Source organism: Xiphophorus hellerii, chromosome 14 (assembly GCF_003331165.1).
Source record: "Xiphophorus hellerii strain 12219 chromosome 14, Xiphophorus_hellerii-4.1, whole genome shotgun sequence".
Classification (NCBI taxonomy): domain Eukaryota; kingdom Metazoa; phylum Chordata; class Actinopteri; order Cyprinodontiformes; family Poeciliidae; genus Xiphophorus; species Xiphophorus hellerii.
Window position 1 is genome coordinate 4,601,779 of NC_045685.1, and position 8,874 is coordinate 4,610,652.

The following is an 8,874-nucleotide window of genomic DNA, read 5'->3' on the forward strand; positions in this document are numbered from 1 at the left end:
AACAGACAAACTGCTTAATTAAATGTTTATTCAGCTGAAATGAAGTGAAAAAGAATATTTATCACTAATTTGTTCTTATTGTTTGCTTGCTTTTAACCAATTGGTTGGAGCCATTTCCATTGAAATATTTCATACTGAAATCCTTGTTTATTCACATCTCACATATTTAGTGACACATATTGCTAAAAACACAATCTGACTGAGAGACTGGGTACTTTTGTGTAGAAGGGAATGGTTATTTTTAAAGAGAAGGAACACAAAATTGTAATTTAAAGGGCAAAAGCCCCAGCTGATTCTTTAAAAATTGATTTTATTTTGAAAAGTACACCATTAGTGCGTGTTTGTCCAGTTTTTACACCACGTGTTGAATAATAAGCTTCTCTCTGGGGAAAAAAGGCTTAAAGCAATTTAGAAATCAGGAAGACTTACTCATTTCAACCTTTAATGTTTGGTTAAACTTTAAAGAACAGAATTTCCTAAAAGATATATATTGCATTTGAAGTAGGCCCCAATTTTTGGGGGTTATTTCTGAAATATGTTGAAACTCTTTCATGCATTTTATTTTCCTACACCAGTTATAAAAGCATTATTCTCATTCCGCTTTTTTCATTTATTGGGATTTCTTGGGATAGCTCAAAGAAAATTAACACCTTTAAATTGGGCCACTGTCTCTTTAAAAACTCCTGCACTTTCTGAAACTCTGCCTTCAGGAAGTCATCACTACGTCATTCTTCTTTAACGTTTTTCACCAGATTTGCACTGAGAAGTAGCTCGCACAATGAGCCCAGCTGATGCACATTTCCACTAGGTGTTTGCTAATTGCTGCTGGCTAGTCTGAAGGAGCTGCGGCGGCGGGAGGCAGACAGAGGCTTAGCGAGGGGGAAGCTTGGAAACTGCAGCTCAGAGGAGGAGCTTTGTCCTTGGAGGCGGGGCTAGGTCCAACCAGGCGTTTTTGCGCAGCTGAATGGTTGCCATGGAGATTAAAGGATTTCTCAAACATGCATGAAAAAAAATGAAAGCAGCCCTCTTGGTATGTATCTGATGAGAGAATTGCATGATGTAAAACTCAAAAGTTGATTTCACATAATAAAACATGACAAATTGAGAAAAAGGTATAGAAATCCAGAAGGGAAACATTTTTATAGCACTATTTTTATCCAGAAACTTTAATCAAGCACATGCATATAAAAACTGCATACAAATTTAAATGTGGAACATGTCTTGTCGACTTGGTGCCAATTCTTCCATTTATGGCAATATAAACTTTTAAGTTTTCATGCAAGTTTGTTGATATCATTTTAGCAAACAACCAAACTGAACAACAGACTTGACGCTTAAAACAATAAACTACACGTTAAATTAGACAGTCGTATGGTTAAGAGCTGAAACAAGGTGCATTTGATTCAAGTCAGAACATTAGAGAATTTCTTTTTCGTTTTTTCCTCCCTCACATTTCCTCTTGTTTTTAAAAAGTGCAGACAGCCTAGAAGACAGTAGCTTGATGGGAGCGGACGGGAATCAGAGGGGCCACCTTTGGCCCCTGTTGGCTGCTGTGTGGAAACAGTGCGCTTCCTTCTGCAGGCTTGCCTTCCCTTCCCTCCCCCGTGCTGCTCTTTGTCTGAACACCAATCCTAAAGTCAACCACCCAAACTCCGATCCCACCCTCCTCCGTACCACACACACGCACACAAACACACAAAAGAGGCTCCTCCTTCCTCCCAGTCCGCTGAGTCAACTCTTGCGCAGGAAGGATGCAGTTGTTTTTGCGGCACCAGATCCAAGTCGCCTCTTTGGTTGGGTGGTAAAAAGCACGGGGTTAACCAAACAAATATGGCAGTGGGAAGAGGAAATGGGCTGAAGACGCTCCGAGGGGCAAAGCGGGAGTCCCCCCCCCCCCGTGATGCTCCAAAGGTGGCGACCAACACAGCAGCTCTCCTCCCAACCTGTGCTGTCTTGCACTTAATCTGATTCAAATACCCAAGGAGGAGAGGCTGCCGATAAATGCTAGGCATTGTCTTCCAGAGGGCCGCGTGAGTCACGGAACGTGAAGCCGCGTCCACGGAAACCTTTCCGCGTTGCAAAATTCAGGGAGGAGGCAACATCAAAAAAAAAAAAAAGAAAAAAGTGGGAGGAACAAAAACGGAGCCAAGGGGTTACAAATCATGTGATGTGTTGTTGTGAAACGGGGAAATGAAGGAGGAAGCAGTTTGACGACTCTGCCAGAAGATGCCGCAGGGTTTCACTTTTCCACTTCCAGCCGGTGAACCAAACATCCATTTCTAAAGATGGATGCCTCAGCTGATAGCCCTAACTAAATATATCTGCCTTAACATTGTTGGGGGTTTTTTTTGTTTGTTTTTTTGTGCATGTTGTTATATTAATATAAAAACAAAAGTTTAAACAACCACGCCATGAGTTCCAAAAGTTTTAACTATTTGGCACGTTGCTCCATCACACTGGAAAATGGAAATGCACGGGTCAACAGAAAACTAGGTCCTGATTGGCGGAAGAAGTTTCTCTTGGAACATAACTTGATTCTACGCTGCAAAAACAAAAACTAGCAAAGTATTTTTGGTCTAGTTTGTAGTAGAAACACCTTGGTGAACATGAAATGAGACAAAGATCACTTACAAGTAACTTTTTTTTAGGTGCTTGTCTAGAAACAATAATTGTTTGGTATTTATTTTAAAAAACCTACTTGTTCCATTGGCAGATTATTTTCACTGCTAACGTGGGAAAATTATCTGAACTTTTAAACTATACAACCACATAGAAATGTAAGAAGAAGCAGGTTCCGTTTGTTGGGTGCGTTGACTCTAGCGTACGACTCAGGAGGAACATTTATGAAAGCTTTTTTTTTTGCGGTTAAATAAAAAAAAGAAAAAAAACTTCCAACATTTAAGCAGAACGTAACGTGAACTTGTGTTTTTTTTCCTATTCACGACAGCGAAGAAACCCCAACAGCTGTCTGTTTTTCTTTTTAAATTGAAATGTGAACTTTATTTCACCCATACAAAATAAGAAGAACATTAAAAGTTTACAATACAGAGTAAACTGTCTCGCAACCATTTTACAACAAGCTCGGCGCAGAAATGGGAGCTCCGCCTCTGCGTTCGTTTAAAATAAAGAATCTAAAAGAAGGAAAAACGAATGTTAAAGACAGAGGAGCGAATGTTGAGGGCCAGAAAAAAAAAAAAAACTTTAAAAGAAAAAAAAACCCAAAAACATGTGGTCCAATGTTCATTGTGTATTTTACAGGCAAATAAATGTATGGTAAAGTGAAATAATAAAAACACACTCAGATCAAAATCTTTACCCCCTGCTGATGTGGTTGAAATCAATTTTGAGTTTAAAGTAGAGACTAAATGTGAAACGAAAGCAAACAGCGGGTTGCAAACAAACGGTAGGGAAAAAAAATAAATAAAAAAATTCACCTGCTTTTCTGTCGTCTGAGATCAGGCGCGACTGAAACGACGCAACTGGCGTCTTGACAATCGGCTGAAAGACGACACCAAATACACGCTTCAGAACTCACCTGAGCTTTAAAAAGGTGGTTTTTCTTTGGGTCGGAGGAACTGCGTTTGTTTTTATTATGCTGAGAAATTTTCGAAGGAAAAAAAGCGCAAAAAGAAACAAAAAGCTGTGAGGTGAAATAAACCACACCTATCCTGTCTGCTGAGGCTCACCGTATTATACTAGTCAAGACCAAAAAAAAAAAAAAAACTAAACAGCAAAGACCTAGCTTAAAAAACAACCCCCCGTCCCCATCTCTACATTAAAATAAAAGCTTTTTTAAAAAAAATTAAAACACCTAATGTACAACAAGGTTTTGTCTCTTACAGCTTTCTTCTGTCAGCAGGCTGCGATGAAGATGAAGAGTCCTCTTCTTCACTGCCACCAGGGGGCCAACTTCATCTGGAAATAATGCTGGGTTTGTGTGTGTGTGTGTGTGTGTGTGTGTGTGTGTGTGTGTTTGTGTGTGTGTGTGTGAGAGATAAAGAGAGGATGTTGGTGGGGAGGGGAGGGAGGTAGCTAAGAGTCATAGTCTTCATCGTCGTCGTCCTCCTCGTTTTTGTGCGGCGCGGGCGCTGGGGGGGGCAGAGCGACGCTCACCATGGAGGGATGAGGGGCGAACGCCATGGTGCCCTGGGCTGGAGCCGGATTGGCCGCCGTCGCCATGTTGCCCGTGTTCCCGAACTGGGAGTGGGGGTTTGAGCTGGGAAGGGGAGGGAGCACAAGCAGAAAATGTATGATATAGGCCGCTGAGGGTGGTTCCACACTCTTTATATTACATTGAGTTTTGTTTAGCAGTATAAAAGACAAAGAAGGTTCATAAAAATGCATGCTGCACTTTTCAGGATTTTTTTTTGGGGGGAGGTAAAAATATTGAAAAATGTACAGCTCTACATTCCTCAACATAACATGCTAAGAAACGCATCAACCATATGGTTATAACAATAATATTAAAAGGGGTGGGCTTATCGTGACAAATTTCTTATCGCAATAACAATTTTGATTTCTTGTCATCATGATGAATTCCATGTAACGAGGTTTGAAAATCCCCAAAACCGTCTGGATTGTTTTCTCCGTAACGCCTCCCCTGAACAATAGTAATAAATATACAGAGCACACATCAAGACTCTTTACAGGAATCAAGCAAAATGATATCTTCTTGTATCAATCAAATGTGGAAAAGTTCAAGAGGTATGAAAACCTTTGCACGGGATGTGGCTAGTTCAAATATGTGAGCATCATTAGAGAAAATTGTCTTCTTTTGTCTCTTCCTACCATAAAGAAAATCCTCATGTCTAAACTCAACAGAAATGTTTTTTTTCTGATTCCAGTGGGAAAACAGCACCCTCTACTGGTTTGGGATTATAATGTCACTTTAAAAACTTCTGAAATGATTCCAACCCTGTACGTCCAAATTCGTACTTCTAATGGAGGGCTTTTAGTAGCCATAGAGACCTGACATTATTTCTGCTTCAAGCTTAATAAATCATCTTTAAAAGTAGAAAAAAATGAAAATTAAAAGCACTTTAATTTAAAGTGCTTTTAATTTAAGCACCTAATTACTTCACCTGAAAGCGGTTCTGTCATTCGCCTCCATTTTGTTCCCTGTCTGGTCACTCGTCTCTACCTTTTCCAGCCGCTCTGGGCTGCGGGAGTGACAAGCTTTCAGACGACGCACGCCGTCTTCGTCTAATCACCTGTGGAACATGGACGCAGCCTGCTGGTTTGTGCTCGACTGGGAGCCGTCGTCCTCGTCTCCGTACGTCTCGCTGTCTTCGGAATCTTCCTGTTTTCACCGACATAAAAAACACAAAAGTGTGTTGTTGCCGTTTTTCCTCCCAACGCTAACACAAAGCCTTAAGACATCGCTGTTTAAATCGTCTCCCACCTCTTGCTCCGACTCTGTTCCAGAAAGCTTCTTGTCTTTGCTTTTGGAGCCGGCTCCCCCGTTCTTGCGACCAGATCCTGGCTTTCGTCCCCTAAAAAAATTTTTTTAAAGTAAAAAAAAAAAAAAGAAAAAAAGAATCAATAAATAGGTTTTATAATGAAAAGTGAAGGTAGGTGCTGCTTCCAGGAACTTTTTTCAAACAGTTCAGTTTTCAGTTTGTGAACTCAGTAAATTAACTACTTTGGAACGCTAAAACAACAAATACCTGCTTATTAAAGAGAAGTCACTTCACAACACAAAGTCAGAAAATTTTTTACATTTGCAGTTTAAAAAAACAACAACAAAAAAACATAACTAAAGCCATATTTAAAGTGTATTTAATCTTATTTCGAACCCTGTCGGAGTTGCTTTGTGGAGAAATGTCAACCAATCAAGTTTAACGACTGTAAGACATATTTAACATATTATGCTGATATTTAATTAAATCCAAAAGTACATTTTTTTTAATCCGAAATACAAATTAAAAAGTTGTCGTAACTCATATCAATCAAGTATCTTCAAAGAGCCATTATGAATGGCCGTGCTGTGGGCAGAAAGGGCCTCCAGTAGCAGTCAGTGTCGAAACGAATAAGACGAGGTCCCTAACCAAAGACGGTTTCTGTACGACAGTCATAACATGCTAACAGATGGGGTTAGTAAATTAGTAAATTACAGGGGAAAAAAACCCTTGTTGCTACGGTTACACATTATAACAACTGTCCAAAAGCAAAACAGGAGGGAATTGTTGTCCTTAACCAAAAAGATAACAGGCAAAAAGAAGAAATCAGAACTAAAGTAACAGATAACGTGCTAACACCATGAGGGGGCGCAATTTTTTATTTATCACGAGTGAACGGTTTTTGACTCTATTGTACTTTCCCTAACTCTGAGCAGTCTGTTCTGTTGACCCCGATAGAGCGTTGGCTCCCTGAACTACCTGCGAGGTACTTTTTCTCCTCCGGCCTCGGTGTGGTTCTCCTCGCCCTCGCCCTGCATGTCCGGCACCGTCGCCACCAGGTCTTTGAGGAAGTCAAACTGCTGCTCCAGCTCGATGCACTGCTTCCTGCCAGAAACAGATGCGAGGGGCTTTAAAAGAGAACAAGCACTAGCCTGTAAGACCTACGGCAAACCCCGTTCCGAACGCAGTAACTCACAGGTGAGACGTCGTCATGGTTTTGGCGTTCCTCGACTGGGTGACCTGGCAGGCCTTCGTCAGCAGCGACTCCAGGAAAAGCTCCAGAGCTCTCGCTGAGGCTTCGCTTCAGGAAAATAAACCGCCGCAGGTCCCAATCCGTGGTTTTTGTCGTTGGTTTTTTGAATTCGTTCATGAAAAACTATTTTTTTTTTTTTTTTTTGTTTCTCATGTTTTCAATTTAAGTCAGAATTTGAGATTAATATTTCACTGCTCGAGTTTTACATGAACCGAAAATCCCTCACCAGGTATTACTCTGATCACGTTAAAGCCCATCATGTTTCCACTATTTTGTATTTGAACTTAAAAAAACAACAAAGTAACCCATCATGTCGTTTGTAAAAATATTTTAAAAGCCGAATGTGTTATAACCTGGAACAAATGAGGTGAAAATAAAATGAATGAAAAGCAATTTTTTTCCCCCCATTTTTTAAACCGGGGCTAAAATTGAAAAATATGCCCTTTTTTGTACCCAATTCAAAAAGCAACACAAACAAAAAAGGGTGACTTTTCTTGATTGTAAATTGAAAAATACAGAACAGAAAAATGTTTCGCTTTTGGTTGTTTTGTTAAATATGAACGCAGCTGTATATATGGATTATCATGCAGGAGGATGAAGATGGTAAAAAAAATCATGCAGACTTCATAATAATACATTTTGTGCTTACTGTATATATAATTTTGAAAACATAGAGATTGTAACATGAGTAAACAAACTACACTCCCATGTGCAAATATGGGCAACAGTGGGCAATATATACAGTTGTGGGTATAGGATATACAGATGTGTTGTCTTTTTTCTTATGTTTAATTATTATTATATGCTGTTTTGCTTTCTTCTTATTTTTTTTTCTGACATTTTACTTGTTCGAAATAAATAAAGATCTCATAAAAAGAACGAATGATATACAAACTCAGGGGTATGTGCTTTAGCTAAAATTATTCTAGCTAATGTAACTGCTACATCATTCAACAACACGTAATATCAGCAAAGAAACAGTTTTCTGGCGGTGTGAAAGTTGCTTACTGCCAATTAGCCTTCCTTAAGGTAGACTCAAAACGTTTGGAGGCACACTATCAAATATCTCGCATACAGACACATTAAGCCAGAAGGATACAGATTATAACGGGAACTGCTGCAGCCACTTTGCCTATTTCTTCATCTGTCTGCATGATCTTCTTAATCCTCGCCTGGAAGAAGGACAGATCTGATGTCATTTCCATGCAAACACTCAAACTGTTCAAATGACTACATTTGAACACTTTGGGCGGATAATTTACTACGGATCTTAAGCAGAATGTGCAGGATGCACCATGACACCTCATGCACTCACAGAAGACGTACAAATAATAACATCTCTAAAAAAAAATTCAGCCTGGGTTAGCTGCACATGCTAAAAACAACGACTCCTGCAAGCTAACTTGGGATAAAAACATGAAACATAAGTTAGTTAGCTAATTCAGAGAAACCTACGACTTATCCGTAAAAAAGTTTGACTACTTTAGCAAATACTTTCCGCTAGCTCTTTGGGTTTTTTGGGGGGTTTCTGGGCAATAAAAGACACCCGAAGTCCCTCAAGTTTAGCTACAACAAATAGCTTCTCATTTTCACTGTTAGCTAAAGTTAGCTAGTGCTGACGCCGGTAGAAATAAAGCTTTCAACTCACCGGAGGGAATCTGGCGTTGTATTTCTTCTTTTTGCTGGGCATAATTAAATAAACTTTGTAGCTAAAGTAAAATAAAATACAAAAACGCTCGGAATTATAAGCCTACACCATATAGCCTACAATCCTCCTCCAGTCCCGGCTAACTTGTTAGCACGTTGTCGTCAGTCGTGTCAGTTTGGTTCCGCAGGGTCTCAGCGCCGTCAGTCTCAAACAAACAGTTTGTTCCTCATTTTTCTCTGAAAAAAAAAAATCGCATTCTACATTACGATATGGTAGCTATAAATCATAGAAATATAGTGAACGCGTTATACAGTTTGTTTTTGAAGTTGATGTTTTTATGCTAAATAAAAAATATTTCTCGATAAAAAAAAACAACCCCGCATTTTTAAAAATTATTTTGTAATGAAGCGTTGAAAATGACCAAATATTTTAAAGGAATATTTAACGTTAATTGGTTGAAAAAAAAAAAAAAAAAAAAAAAGAACATATATTTTGGTTACAACAAAGCTGCGTCATCAAGCTTGAAGTTGGTTCTGAATCACATCCGCTTAAAGGGCTACGTCACATTTTTTGAA

At 39.3% G+C, this 8,874-nt stretch overlaps 1 protein-coding gene across 3 annotated transcripts; it reads right to left on the bottom strand.

Annotated features, from left to right (window-relative positions):
* Window positions 1-2,118: 2,118 nt before the first annotated feature.
* Window positions 2,119-8,531, bottom strand: drap1 (DR1-associated protein 1 (negative cofactor 2 alpha)). Of its 3 annotated transcripts, none has more exons than XM_032584078.1 (8): window positions 8,300-8,531; window positions 7,751-7,823; window positions 6,595-6,688; window positions 6,378-6,503; window positions 5,402-5,492; window positions 5,211-5,299; window positions 3,991-4,216; window positions 2,119-3,958 (listed from the first exon to the last, which is right to left on the bottom strand). In XM_032584078.1, the coding sequence occupies exons 1-7, from the start codon at window positions 8,339-8,341 to the stop codon at window positions 4,033-4,035; spliced, it is 699 nt and encodes a 232-aa protein (XP_032439969.1). In that variant the 5' UTR covers window positions 8,342-8,531; the 3' UTR covers window positions 2,119-3,958; window positions 3,991-4,032. The 3 variants fall into 3 exon arrangements, with proteins under 3 accessions (XP_032439969.1, XP_032439970.1, XP_032439967.1); XM_032584079.1 differs by having other exon boundaries at window positions 2,119-3,948; window positions 8,300-8,530; XM_032584076.1 differs by having other exon boundaries at window positions 2,119-4,216; window positions 8,300-8,528.
* Window positions 8,532-8,874: the final 343 nt, after the last annotated feature.

What these genes read in the sequence shown, in the direction of transcription:
- drap1 (XM_032584078.1), bottom strand. Translation starts at nt 8,341, where the DNA reads ATGCCCAGCAAAAAGAAGAAATACAACGCCAGATTCCCTCCG. An exon ending in ACCATGACGACGTCTCACCT is followed by an intron (nt 6,504 to 6,594) that starts GTGAGTTACTGC and finishes TGTTTCTGGCAG; the next exon opens with GAAGCAGTGCATCGAGCTGG. An exon ending in GGAGAAAAAGTACCTCGCAG is followed by an intron (nt 5,493 to 6,377) that starts GTAGTTCAGGGA and finishes AAATTTTTTTAG; the next exon opens with GGGACGAAAGCCAGGATCTG.